Source organism: Adiantum capillus-veneris, chromosome 13 (assembly GCF_014529385.1).
Source record: "Adiantum capillus-veneris isolate H3 chromosome 13, ASM1452938v2, whole genome shotgun sequence".
NCBI classification, from domain to species: Eukaryota; Viridiplantae; Streptophyta; class Polypodiopsida; order Polypodiales; family Pteridaceae; genus Adiantum; species Adiantum capillus-veneris.
In genome coordinates, this window is record NC_140943.1 from 117,533,185 (window position 1) to 117,548,130 (window position 14,946).

The following is a 14,946-nucleotide window of genomic DNA, read 5'->3' on the forward strand; positions in this document are numbered from 1 at the left end:
GAGAGATTAAAAGGGCACTTATCAACGAGAAGAAGAGAGTAGAGAGAGGTTCCATGTATATGTGTGTGTGCATGTGAGTGTGTGTGGAGGGGGAGAGAGAGAGAGAGAAGAAGAAGAAGAAGAAGAGAATTTTAACGTCGTAGGAAACTATCCCAAGAGACCTTAGAGATCTAGTCGATGAGGAGAGTTGAACTCAAGACCTGTTATTCAAGAGTAAAATGGTATAACCTTTCTATCACCCAAGTGTGGTAGATTGGTTATGCCATTTCCCTCTTGCATAAATCTTTCCTCCCCCCTTACCTTCCAGCAGGCCATGGTGAGTCCTCACCTTGTTTTAACAATATACAACTTTCTTTTTTCCTTTCAAGCATGCACCTGCACTTGGCGCGTCAACTTATGCCTTGAGATCAGGCCTCATATTAAGCGCTTAATTTGGGTGTCTTTATTATTACCCTAAAAAAATATAGACTGTCCGACGCTCAACAGCTATGGAACCTCACTCTATGGGAGTAAGAAGCCACTCCTTTCCTTTCTGATTTTGGGCTCCCTCGCCATCTATTTTTGATTTTTATTCCTTGCAGACCACCATCATGGCCGTCCAATACGACGAAGGGTTCATTATGGGAGCAGATTCACGCACTAGCACTGGTAAAAATCAAGGCTCATTTATTCTTCACAAGTCTATACTCAATGTAGTTAACTGCTCACACAGAATTGCATACACATCATTGTTAACATGCTAAAGAAGCGCCTGTCTATGCTTAAATTAGCAACATGTTTGGATCACCTGCCCATAAGAAACGCATATGCATTTTTGCGAGCTGAATGCTGTCTTAGCAGCAGTTTGGCTTACTTCGAGGTAGCTGGTAATGAATAAATCTATTTTGTAGTTAAATGCGCCCACTTTTGAGCTGTTAGTTAAGGGAATATTCTGGATGCGTGTTAGGGAATGACATAGAGCATTGTAAACAAAAATACTCCTTGAGCCATCCTAGAATATTTACTCCTTATGCGTAGGGAATATTTGCTAGGCCCTTTTGGAATGGAAACTTCTGATTTATCACATTGGATATGTCACTTAGAGCATCTAGAGGGAGTATTTGACCATCCGGAACGAGCATTCTTGATATGTTATAGAATGGGGGAGAATGAGCATCGCTAAGTATTTGTACTGTAAGTCGGTAAGTAACAGACAAACTTAGGAGCATTATCGGAGCGTCCCACGGAGACTTACTAGGTTCAATAAAACCTTTGGCAAGATAGGCTTGAAGCTGCCTAGCTATCTCGTCTTCCTCTTTCGGGTTGAACCTGTAAGGTTGCCAAGAGACGGGATGGCTACCGGGCAGAAGCTCTATCTTATGATCGAGATCAGGCCCACGAGACGGTGGAAGCCCATCCGGTAAATTCGATGGAAAAACGTCCGCAAATTCAGCCAAAACAGAATCTAAATAATGCATTGAATTCATGAGCTGAAAGCAGATTTGCATCATAATCGGTGGCCAAGGAAGAAAGAGACCCCTCGACCACATGATACACACTATCAAGTTCAAAGAAAACTATATGCGATGCATAATTTACATGCTCAAGGTCCATGATACGGAAGTCCAAGACTTTGTGGTAACACTTGACTCGGAGGTTGAGTCGCAGCACAACCTCAGTCCATTAATCGCTTCGACGTTTCGCATAACGAACCACATACGGATGGTTTGCGGGTGATTTGTCGAGCTTAAGTGCTTGTACCACACAAGAAGAAATAAAATTATGAGTAGAGCCGTTGTTAAGGCCATTGATCTCTCCTTCAACGCGCAGAAGATCGTGCGGGCCAAATACAACCTTATTAACGCAACAACTCGGACAATTACGCACATTAACGTGAAAAATCTTTGAATCAGTTAAGGACAGTACTTGGATTATCGACGATGTTTAACGAAGTTGTCGCCGGTGTGGAGGTAGACGGCTTCCTCTTTTGCTTTGGACACACCTTGTCGCCGCGGAAGTGGCCGGTCTGGTGGCAGTCAAAACAACGGTCTTCTTTTGATCCTCCATGTGAGTTGCCTTGGATTTGCCGTCATGCTTCAGTTTCTTCTGCGAAAGGTTCGGTGACTGACTCGTGGCTGCAGAAGCGTTTGAACGCTTGTATTTTGACTGGAGGGACCACGGCGAGGAGTCTCGCGATCAGTCGGGCCACCTCTAGAAGTCGCCAAGGTGTTGTCATAGTTCTTGGCGGACTTGTAGATGTCCTCTTGCGAAGTGACGGGATTCCGCAATACCTTGTTCTGGTAAGCCGGCTGTAATCCAAACAGATAAAGCATCTGCAATATAACCTGCAAATTCTCCAAGGATTTCATCTTGTGGACAAAGTCCTTGAATTCCTGTGAATAAGCGTCCAGGGTTTTCTTACCCATCTCCAACATGAACAGCTTCTTGAAGCACTCAATCTTATCGACTTGCACAAAGCGAGCGCGAAAGACCGTGTGGAAGTCTGCCGAAGTTGTTGGCTTAGGTCGTACGTAACGCAACCCACCACGCATATGCCTTGCCTTGGAGCATGATTTGTATCTGACAAATGCGTTGGGCATCAATGAAATTATTCAAATCAAAGTAGGCCTTCCATTTCGCCAGCCATGAGTCGATGGCGGTCTCCTCACATTCCTTGTTTTCCCCTTTGAAGGGGTCGGGATGGAACTTGAAGAGGCAAAGTGCTCATGGCCGCGGGCGAAAACGAGGCCTGCGTGGCACGTAACTCCCCAAGTTGCCTTTGCATCTCTGCTAATTGATGCTGCAGTATAGCAACGAGAGATGCGCCGGAGGCAAGCGAAGGGAGAGAAAGACCCTCAGGACGAAGCCCGTGCGTGTGTGTGGAATCGGGAGGAGAAAGAGACGTCTCCTCCATGGGTTGATGCGTGCTAGCGGCGCCATTCTCGTGCGGAGAAGCGTCGTGTGATGCCATGGCACTTGGATGTGCAAGGATTACGGGAGTATGTAATAGGAGTTCGCTTAGAAGATACGCCCAAGACGCTTAGTATAATAAGCAGACTATAAAATAAGCAAGCAAAGTAGAGAGAGCGTAGGAGGTAGGTCGAGAGGAAGTGTCACATGCACATCTAACCCTATGTGTACGTGGACAAGCTACTTCATGACATGGGTTTAGTTCAGTTCAGTCAGTCTAGAATAGGAAGTGATCTGGCACCTTTGTGAGTGTTCGCAGACCGTGCATGTCCAGACACTTAGACTAGATGCATATCCTCTGGTTGCACACAGCATGATCATACAGTCAGAACCCATCAATAGCATTTTTACAAGGCATAGACCTATTTTCCGTATTTTTGGCATTTTTCACTTATTATTTTTAAGTGACTTTTGTTGGGAACTGGGTAGGGCAATTTTACAAAGCAAGTACATAAGAAACCTAGTGCTACCACTTTCTGGTAGAAGAGGAAGCAGGAACAAGAGTTCAACAGGTACCTTCTCAGCAAGACTCCCCCCCATCAGCAAACCTAGCGTTTTTGCAACTGCAAAGCCTAGCATTTTCATCCACAGTCAAGCCTTGGCGTTTTGCATTGCAGATCAGCCCCGGCGACAGCAGGACCAGTGGAAGCCTAGCGTTTTTGCATTAGGACGACGGAATTCAGCCCTAGCGTTTTTGCATCAGCATGACCTACTAGTTTTGCAGATTCATCGCGACAAGACCCCGTATAGCATCAAAGTTTTCAGTTTTCAGCATTGAGATACCGTACCACAGTCCCTAAACCTCGTAGATCTCACCTTCCCGGAGCAGATCCTCACTGCACGGTCAGATCCATTGGAGTTTGCAAATTCAGCCCGGAAAACGCAGATTTCAGCATCTGCGTTTTCATCGCGTCATCGTCGCATCGTCACCGACATAGAGTCAGAATTCAACAGATAAAGATTTGCAGATTTTAGCCCTTAGCATTTTCAGATTTCAGCCCGTCTCGTCGTCGTCCTCATCGTCGATCGACATCGTTGGCAAGTCCAAAGCATTGTAGAGATTTGTGCAATCAATAGTAGACCGCTCTCGCCATAGAGTGGGGCATTCGGAGGAGGGTTTGATAACATTCTGGTGTCGTATTCGTCTCTCTCTCTCTCTCTCAGTCTCAGTACCTTCATTCACAATGTTTATCCACTTTGATTGTTCGGGAGCCGTCACTGCTCCAAAATTAGCCATTCTTGTTCCTGTTATTTGTTCACAAATAGCTGGACCTTCCATAAAACATTAGTTTCATTCAAAATTCATGATACTTATTGGATTCGTTCTGGAGCGGGCATTGCTCTCCATCATTGCATTCATCATCATCGATTTCACATGTTATCTGCTAGCAAGTTCTTCCAGACAACATTAATCTCATAAATCAATAATCATCTTCGAAAATTCCTATTTCAAAGTTCTTCATTCGCACACTTAGTTCATACTGAACACAATGTTTCAATCATCTAGTCATCTCATCCGTCCATAAGTCTTGATGCATCTAGATCCCTATGTAGTCATCTTATCCTGCAGGAACTCTTTATGCGCTCACCACAACATTTAGTCATCTCATTCATATGGGGATCTTGACGCACTAGAATCATTCAACATACGTCATTATTCATTCATTCAATCATTCTTATCTCAAATCGAAAGGATATCCGATTCATTCCTGAGCTATCGTCGCTCTCGATCTCACCATCTCGTCCTTGATTTCACTTGCAAAACAGGCAAGGAGATGGCTCACCTCGTTGCAAAAGAGTGGATGTCCAGCTCCATGGTTCCCAATCCATACAGAAGCGAGTTCCTCGCTCCTATTTCCGGTTATCTGTCACAAACAACCAGATTGTCAGTACATCAATATCCCTTTTAATGTCCTTTCCAGTATCTGGTTCATCTTCTGGTCAACAGATCTGTTCCAGCTCTTCGTGCGAGTAAAGCTTCCGCTTTTCTGCACTCGTCTGTCCTTTCAGCTTTCCACCTCGTCCTAAGAGGAGACTCAATGGCCTCACGCCATCTCGAGTGAATCTCATCAATCAGGTAATTCTTTAGGTTTTTTGCAAATCTCGGATCTTTGGATTACTTGATCAACCTATTCACACCCATGTCAATGTGCAGTGGACGCTGGTATTCTGCTTTGGCAAACTTCTCCACCAAAAATTTGCCCAAATCTTCATTCTTTTCTTTAGTTCCCGTGCATGATTTTAATTGGGAGGTGTTATCTTTGTTAGATTCTCCACGAGAACCCATGTGTAATCTGGGATTCTTAATGGCTTTATGCCCTGTAAGACAGAGCGATGAAGACGGGAGCGCACCTGATGCGCGATGTATGAAGGGTGGGGGTCGCTAAATAAGCCCGAGGTTGGGGCACGAAGATTCTTTAATATCAATATCAAATTCCGGAAAAAAGTGCCCAAGTGCCCTGTCTCCTCTTTAATAGAACCGGTATGCTTTGAGAAAAGCACATGCTTGATGCTCTGATACCACTGTAACAAGCTTGGGCACCCCAAGTCTAGAATCTGTCACCACACGAGAGAGAATCACTTAAAATACTTCACAACTTTAAAATCATAGGTCAATTTGGTCGACAGGCCTGACGTAGTTTCGTGCTTAGAGAGATTGGCCCCAGAGACTGGCGTCCCTTTCAGTATTTCTTTTATATTAATCTTTGAGCAAAGTACAACTCTTGAAGGGTCCTCAGCTCTCAGACTCTGCGTCTAGATGCTGTGAAGGGTGAGGCCATTAGGGCTCTTTTATTCTTACAAGGGATGCCCAAAAGCAGTTAAACTCCAAAAACAACTTGATCCCAAAAGCTTTAAACTTAAAAGCAAAAGTTCTAAAAGCAACTGGTTCCCAAAATCTGCCAAAAGCTGTCAATGCAAATTACGGAAATTCTGTACAGCCCGTCAGTGCAAAATCTGGGACTGTCCGTGCAGTTTGCCACGTCAGCATGTCAGCGCAGAATTCGAAAATCCGTATGCTGCCACGTCATCGCATTCATACAGTTTTGCTGGGTCATCTTTTTCGCCCGGGTGGTCATGCCACATCATCACCTCGGGTGGTTCTGCCACGCCATCACTTTGTGACAGAAAGACCGAACGGAATTGAAAGAAAGAGAGAGACAAGGGGGAGAGAAGAGAGACGACACGAGATGTCGAGTCCCAGCCCTCAAGGGCCCCCTTGCTATGTTGCTAGAGCAAGTACTTTCTTTATTCTTGCACAATGCTGATACAATGACTAAATGCTGAGATGCTGATGCTAATGGATACTGATGTTATTGATGCTGGGTACTGGGTACTAGGTACTGAGGGACTGAAGGGGTATTGAGGTATTGAGGTACTGAGGTTCTATGTTGAAGACGATGATGTCGACGACAAGGTGCTGATGGTCTATGTCGAAGACGATGATATCGACGACGACGACGACGACGACGATGTCACCGTGACGACGACAACGCGAGGCTAGGGATAATCTGAAAATGCTAGGGCTGAAAATTGAGATCGCTGGGAATCTGTTGCGATTGGGTATTGTGCCGACGACAACGATGTCGATGACGATTGCTGTTCTAAGGGCTGAAAACTGAAAACGCTGGATGATCTGTAAGGCTGAGAATTGGCGCTGATGTAAGGGCTGCAAATGCGGTACCGTGTCGTGGCGATGACGATACGATGATGGGTCGTCGTCAAGTCCGGGACCTGCGATGACGGCGACGATGTCGACAACGACGATGGTGTCGATGACGACGGCGTCAAAACTGAAAAAGCGCTAAGGCTGAAAACTGAAATCTGTCGCGATGGATGGCTTTCCGACGAGGATCTGCTGCCGGGAATGGAATGGGGGATGCGAGGAGGCTAAAGGGATGGTGTTGCTGCAAAAACGCTGATGGCTGAAATCTGCTCCAAAAAGGCTAGTGCTGTTGGGGTGCTGTTGAGAGAGAGAGACCACCTGCCGGGTGCAACACTTGGTGCACCACCTTCTGCTACCTCCTCTGCCACTACTGAGTGCCCAATGGGTTTCTTTATAAGTTTCTTAGCAATTTGCCCTACCTTCTTTTTCAACAAAAGTCATTTATTAATAAATAAGTGAAAAATGTGTACCTTGAAAAAAGGGTTCTATGCTCTGGAAAATGCTCATGCTGAAATGACTGTACTGTGCAAGTGAGGGTATGCAACTATGACCGGCCTGGACATGCACGTCCTGCTACAGGCTCACAGAGTCTCAATCCTAAGCGTGAGCCTAAGCTAGGCTATGACTGATGCTAGATCATGGCGGAAGCATATCCACATGGCGCAAGTGAAGTGCGCACGTGACAGTGATTGCTTATGAAAGCAAAATGTTTTGAAGACGAGAATTGGTAGCACAGGTTTATGAGAAAGAGCTATTGGCAGTGATTCATGCTCTTACTCAGTGGCAACATTACCTACTTGGAGCCGATTTCACGATCTTTACTGATCATCAGAGTTTATTCTACTTCTTGTCACAGAAGCAACTTTTGGAAAGCAGATGCGGTGGGCTAACATCTTGTCGCAGTTTCATCTCCAGATTGTCCATGTTCAGGGACAGAAAAACTTAGTGGCAGATGCATTGTCTCGGAAGTCCCTCGTCTTGGCTATTTCCGCGATCCATCATAGAAGCTTCAAGATATGGTTGATTAGTATGCCACCGATCCGGATTTTTTTCGATGTGTTTACTTAGATACAAAATGGGAAGATAGTGCCAGGGTATTTATAGGAGATGGCTACTTGATGAAGACAACAATGTTGTGCGTTACGCAGCCGTTGAGGGAAAAGGTTTTGATTGAGTATCATTGTCCACATTTTACGGGTCACCGCGGCATTGACACCACCTTGAAAGGTGTGGAGCGTTATTTCTTTTGGCCGAGACTAAAGAAGGATGTGGACGACTTTGTTCACAATTGTTTAATATGCCAGAAGGTCAAGTTTGACAGGCATAAGGCATAGGGATTACTATAGCCTTTACCCATTCCCACCGGCCGCCCTTGGGAAAGTATTGCAATAGATTTTATCTTTAATATCCCGAAAACACAGAGTGGGCACGATGGCATTTGGACGGTCATCGACAGATTTAGCAAGCAAGCTCACTTCATGCCAATGAAGAAAGCAGTCAAGCCGGACCGTTTAGCGAGACTATTAATTGCACAGATATTTCGATTACATAGCATGCTTGAGACAATAGTCTCCGACAGAGATCCTCGATTCACGAGTTTGTTTTGGAGGGCTATTTGGGAGAACATTGGCACACGGTTGCAGTTCTCGTCATCGTTCCACCCACAGACAGATGGGCAATTTGAGATTGCAAGTTCAGTTGTTCTGGATTTATTGAAGTCTTACATTTCTGATCAGAGGACTCAATGGGAATTTTTTAAACCTTTGGTGGGATTTGCCTACAATAATACGGTTCACTCTTTGACGGGGAAGGCGCCATTTGAGATAATTAAAGGTCCTCCGAAGGTTCCACCCTTTCTCAGCACTAAAGACAAGATTTTTGAAGCCGACCAGTACTCGAGGGACTTGGACATTGCTTTTGCCAAGGTCCGGGAGGCTTTAGAGAAATCTCAAGAACGACATAAGAAGGTAGCAGATCGACATCGACGAGATTTGAAATTAAAGGAAGACGATTGAGTGCTCTTACGTTTTGAGAAGGCACGCCTAAGGAAACGAAAGGGAAAGGAGCATCTTTTTCCAAAGCTTAGCATGAGGTATTATGGCCCTTTCCAGATTAAAGAAAAGATAAATGATATCTTCTTTCGACTCAAGTTACCCGAGACTTGGAAGATTCACAATGCATTCCATGTGAGTCTCTTGAAACCTTTTAAAGGTGAGGTGCCCGTTGATGGGGAGCCCGATGAGCAACCCGAAGTGGAAGAGAGCGAGGAGATACTCGTTCTGAACAGATTTTGGCATACAAGGAAAGAAAGATGAAAGGTAAAGTGATTCGGGAATTCTTGATTAAATTCAAGAACTATCCGGCATTAGATGCGAAGTTGATAAAGGAGGAGGACCTAGGAGATACTCCTTAGATTTTGGAACTTTACCTTGAAGCATTCGGTTTAGCATAGTCTACTCCGGTAGAACCGCGAACGTAGCAAGGTTGAATGTGGTGCAGCGGGTTTGCACAAGAAGGGACTCACTTCGCTCCTTTGTCAACAGATTGCTTTGATTGAATAAGGTCACTGATGTCCCCTTTAGGTTTCAGGGATATGGATGGGCTAACAGTATTCTGCTGTATGACTTTATGAAACGGAATTCCTGAAATTGAATATGATTGATTTGTACTCTCTCATTTGACTTGTTTGAGTACAGGAGATGAAAGACGAAATGAATGCAACATTTTGGTCTCATAAATCTCTATAGACATGATCACAATAAGGATTAGTAAATCCGGCATCAGTGAGGTCCGGGATGGATCTAGATGCGGTTACTAAATACGTTGCTGGCAGTGATAGTTTGAAATTTGGAATGAATTTTTTTTTGTGATTTGTGATGTGATGTCGTGTGATGTCCTGAGATGTCTTGTGATGTAACTGTCGTCGTTGTACAAGTGCTAGATGTGTCGTGTCTAGTGCGTCAATACTTAGAGTTGGTGTCTCTTGAGTTGGTTTATGGCCTCTGTCTGTTTTGCAGGCGTAATCGAGGGCGATTACAATTCTTTCAAGAGGGGGGTATGTCACAAATTGATGACATGACAGCACCTTGCGGACAAGCCCTGCTGACATGGACAACAGTGTACGGACAATGACGTGGCAGTCAGTCCGTATGGACCCCGAAAAACATGCTGACTGTCTGACATGGCAGCATATGGATTTCTACTTCCTGCGCTGACAGGCGGACGTGGGAATTTGTGTTGTTGCTTTTTATTGGCAGTTTTGGGAGCAATTGCTTTTGGGACTCAATTGTTTTTGAGTTTCATGCTTTTGGGGCTCTGCTTTTAGCAACCCTTGTAATCTTTATAAGTGACCAAAGGGGGCTCACTTCTCAGAGCATCTGGACGTAAAGTTTGAGAGCGAGCACGTGCGGGAAGTTGTACTTTGCCTAGAGATTAATATAAAAGAAATACCGAAAGGGACGCCAGTTTTTGGGGCCAATCTCTCTTGGCACGGAACTACGCAGGGCCGTGTCGAATCTCTCTCTTAATTTGTGAATTATTTTAAGGAATCTTTGCTGTGTCGCGACAAAAACTAGACTTGGGTGTCCAAGTTTGTTACAGTAACACCGAGGGACAATCAGTTTTCTCATTCCAAATTGGAGCTCTTGATTTCTTGGGTCGTTGGTTTCCCAGCATACAACAAAACGCTCCTCATACATCTCGTCTACGTCACGTTGAGGTTTTCAAGCATACAAGGTAACGCTCCCCAGACATCCCGTCTGCGTCGTTCTGAGGTTCAGACAATACCAAAACAACATTTCTCACTACTCCACCCGCGAGTAAAATTACCAATCATTGAAAATCCGTACAACTGCCACGTTAGCAGTCAGTGTAGAACGCAACATCCGTACAACTTTATGGAGACGTAATTGGTTGATGATCTGCAGGATCCAATTAGGAAGACCTGCCACCGTGAAAACAGCAGCAACTCTTGTGCGTGAATTGTCATATCAAAATAAGGTGTGTGTTTTTTTGATCGATGGGCTACTATCTTTGTTGATTTTGTTCGTTGATGTTAGAATTGGATAATTTGGCACCCCACGAAGTAAAGAACATTTTCATTTATGCTTATAGTTTCAGTGGGGTGGGTATCATTTAGGCAGCAAGTATTTTCAAATTAGTCAAAGATGAAACTGAAGGGCTACATCAAATGATGTTGATAGATACTCATAGGATTTGGATACTAAAAAGGTCTAGTATTAAACGCCTCCTCTAGTTTCTGAGACACAGGAGGGTCTACAGAGCCACCTACGAGCCTTGGATGATTTCTGCACACATCGAGGGCTCACAGTGGACCTTGGCAAGACAAGGTCATGATCTTCCGCACCTCCAGGACAGTTCGGAGCAGAGCAGTACTCACAGCAGCAGGCTGCCAGGTTGATGTGGTTGATTCATATGTATACCTGGGGGTGACTTTCACTGGCACCACTTGCAGATTTTCCATGGCCCAGGCAGCCCGAGACCGGCTCACACGAGGATATGCAGCGCTAGCCACCTTGGAGCGCAGATGCCATCAGGCCCACTTCCAGGAGCCTCGCACCAAGGGGTGGCTTTTTGACATTCTAGTCACACCTGCCATGATTTATGCAACCATGGTATGGGCACCAGGGCTATCAGCATCTCTATGGTAATAGATATCATGATCTCTTGTTTGCTCCACAACAAACCCTCAGTACCACATGACATCATCAGAGCAAAGCTAGCTGCACCACCGATGCTAGTAGAGGCCCTATTTCAGACAATTTGTTTCATCCAACGCATGCGAGAGCTCCCACCAGACACTCACCCGCAGAGCTTTTGAGGCATCGATACAGCTGCATCAGGAGGGGAACATGAGGGCATGGTATTCACAGGTCACAGAGTGGTTTACATCCCATGGCTTGGACATCACGGATCTGCCTCCTTTTTAGTATGATCTTGACTCCCCTCACATACGCCTCTCACACACCGAGAGGAATCGAGTTCTCCGACAGGATCTCTGGCAGCTATACATCAGGGAGACATGGATTACACCCAGAGAGCCTCTTCCCACGAAGAGACAGTACTACAGAGACCACTTCCTGACCATTCTAGCAGATGGGTTCATCCAGAGATCGAGATACATGGATGTCTATATGCCACATAGAGCACGGGTCACCATTGGACAGCTCAGAGTATCATCACACCAGCTAGAGATTGAGGCAGGGAGAACTGCACATGTTCCTAGAGCAGAGAGGATATGCAGACTTTGCACAACAAAGGTTGAGAGCGAGGAGCATTATGTATGCAGATGTAGAGCATATGAGGAGATTAGAGGCAGATATCCGAACTTGTTGGTAGATCAACCCACTCTACATCATATTTTTGAGTCCAGAGACCAACGGTAGTTCGGCCGCTTCCTCATAGAGGCACAGCAGCGTTGGGACTCCCTCCTCCAAGCGGCATCAGGGGTGAGAGATGAGCGCCAGACACAGCTCATGGACTTTTTTCAGAGGCCCACAACAGCACAATCACCTCCGACCATACAGAGAGGAGTGACTCTACAGCAGGCTGAGGAGGTCCGAGCTCGCAGACGCCCACGTACCCATGGATGTAGGGCACCTCGTCTACACCAGAGAGAGATTCAGGAGATCGAGGAGCACTACTATAAATCTTTGGAGGAGCGACGCATTCGAGCTTTTGCAGATCCAGCCGCCATCTTACGCGGATTGTTCACACCCTATCCGCCCATGCATTATGTATTACATCTTGAGGACGCCACCTTTGAGCCGACGCCCTTCCAAGCGGATATGGCATTTCCTAGGGGAAAACCATCGGGTTTCAAAGGCTGTTTAGTGAGGTGAGCGATAAGTTACCTGGAGAAGGCAACTCCAAAGGGAAGACCGAAGCAAGTCCCGTAGTACCTGGGCCTCTGAACAGAGGTACTTGGTCGTTGTCACGCCCAAATCAAGTTGGTGAAATGGGTCTCTCAAGGGATTAGTCATGGCCCTAAGAGTGTAGATAATTCTGGCCTCTCGTAGTCCAGAGGAAACTAGTGACAAAAGCGTCTGCCTTCGGTGCCACGTCCCTGTGACAGCAGTTGCCACGTCCTCGTGACATAGTTAACAGTTGCCACGTCCCCGTTTGCGATGATAAAAGAGTGTTGATAGCACAAGATCATCAGTGGCGTGTATTTATGGTATGCAATCGAGGACGTTTGCGATTTCAAGAGGGAGGTATGTCACGGGGACGTGGCAACTGTTAACTATGTAATGAGGACGTGGCAACTACTGTCACAGGGACGTGGCAACTGTTAACTATGTCACGAGGACGTGGCAACTGCTAACTTTAGTTGTTGGTTTCTTTCCAAGGGGTTTTCTTTTATTTGTGAGACCCTCTTCTTGAAGTAGCAAACGGTTGGACATTGTATGGCCAATGTGAACGGTAGTTTCACCCGCAGATGGGTAGTGGTCGGCACTGGAATTCGTATGGTAAGAGGATGTCTAGGTTCAGAGCAAGATCATATAGGTGCCCCCGTCGCACTTAGCAAGTTGGTGGATACTAGGAAGTGAACTTAATAAAGGCCTGAAGTCAAGGTGTGATTGCCAATAGAAAGTATTCGGCAGTTGGGCCACATTGCACTTTTGGATGCGGTCCCAATGAGGATAGATGGTCAGATGACCACAAGGAGCCCAACGGAATCATTTCCTAAAATTTAGGGAACTGTTATTTTGGGCCATGAAATGTGTTCGCATCATTACCTCCGGTATGACTAGGGGAACATTTTACAACTCTGTCGCGAAGTCAACTGGGCGACTAGTCGGGAGATTTTTAAGCGGCGAACCCAAAACGGGAAAATGCTTGTAAATGCGCCAAGTGGCACACTTTTTTTGTGCACTTTCCTCATGCAAGAAGAGTTGGTGCTGAATTTGATGCTGGGAGAGGCCTCATTTGCTCTCTGTCACAGGTTAAGAGCTATGGAGTGCTTCCTTTCCCCCTTACGTACAGTGCGGTGCCAGGAGTGATGCCCTGCACGCTACGCACTGCTCTCTCTCTCTCCCCTACGAGCAGTATGTTATGCCCCACTAGTGGGCTTTTCATTTGACCAATGTACAATTATGTGGGTTCATGCGCGATTGCCGAGCAAGAGCCTCTTGCACAGGTATTGGATTAGCTAGCGGCTAATCCCCAACGGGTACAGGTGAATTCGGAGAGGTTTCACGTCAGAAATCTCATCCGATTCAAAGGGCAAGTAGCCCTACAGGTGCGGGAGCTCGAGGTCTTGCTACAGATGCGATTGGCACGTGAAACGGAGCCCAAAACAGGGAATCACAGCCTGCTGTGTATTTTTGCAGGTTTAGGGTTTCGGCCCCAAACGGACCCTAATACCCCCAGGAGGTTCGGAGACGCGAGGGGACCGCTGTACAGGTGAACTGGCGCATTTTTGGGGCAGAAAACAGAGAATTCATTGTGCTGCAGATTCTCGCCAGGTTTTGCAAAGTGTCCGTATGCGTCGGGAAAGTCACCTATTGCGTGGGGATACCGACTGTGAAGCGTCCTAGTATAGTTATGCTGCCGAAATCGGGCCAGAACAGGTGTTTCTTAGCCTAGATTGTGCGGGGCAGCTCGTAGGAGATCACAGGTTTTATTCCCTCTGTTAAAGAATAAAGAAATACCGAAAGGGGCGCCAATTTTGGGGCCTACAGGTTGTCGGCGTCTGCTCGGAGCATTCTAGCTTCCGAGCTGTGTGTGTACTTAGGTGTTAATTCCCCGTTACAGGTTACCTTTGCAAAATACTCTGTGTGTGTCTAAAGTAAAGAATTTCGGGTGAAAGCCAACGCCTACCGCCCCACGGGCCGGTTACATTCGGTTTCTGGGTGCATAGTCCCGGTCGTTCTTCTTGTATACTTTTTTGGTGTATGAGGGGAGCGGTCGGGCATGCCCTACCTGACTCCGAAAACAAAACAAAAGTTACATCCCGACTATGGGACTAGATGGAGCTAGAGATAGGATAGCATCTCATGTTTGTATTTACCCCAGCATATAGGTTTGCATCTTTCCCTAGTTTTGGAGCTCCCCCCCCACCCTTGTATCACTTACCTCCTCCCCCAGTCATTACACAAGATAGCTTACTTTTACTTTTGTACCTTTTATCCTTTATGGATACACAGAGGACACCCACCTCATGTACCTTGATTTGTCTCATAGGCCGACTTCGGCATTTTTATAGACGTTAAAAAATCTTTCTTTCTTTCTCTCACATTAGGGAAGCTGAGAGGCCATCATTAAATAGATTGCTGAGATCGGGAGGGCAATAGAGTGGGTGAATTTGTCGA

The 14,946-nt window shown here is 46.0% G+C and overlaps 1 protein-coding gene and 1 pseudogene across 1 annotated transcript in view; both read left to right on the plus strand.

Moving 5' to 3' along the window:
- Positions 1-302: 302 nt before the first annotated feature.
- LOC147444723 (proteasome subunit beta type-6-like) overlaps positions 303-14,946 on the plus strand; it is a 54,293-nt gene continuing 39,649 nt past the window's right edge. The window contains exons 1-2 of the mRNA XM_086527267.1: positions 303-509; positions 582-648. Of these exons, the coding sequence (XP_086383393.1) occupies positions 489-509; positions 582-648 (88 nt within the window). The 5' untranslated portion in view covers positions 303-488. The remainder of the gene's footprint in view (positions 510-581; positions 649-14,946) is intronic.
- Positions 11,485-12,474, plus strand: LOC147444724 (uncharacterized; annotated as a pseudogene).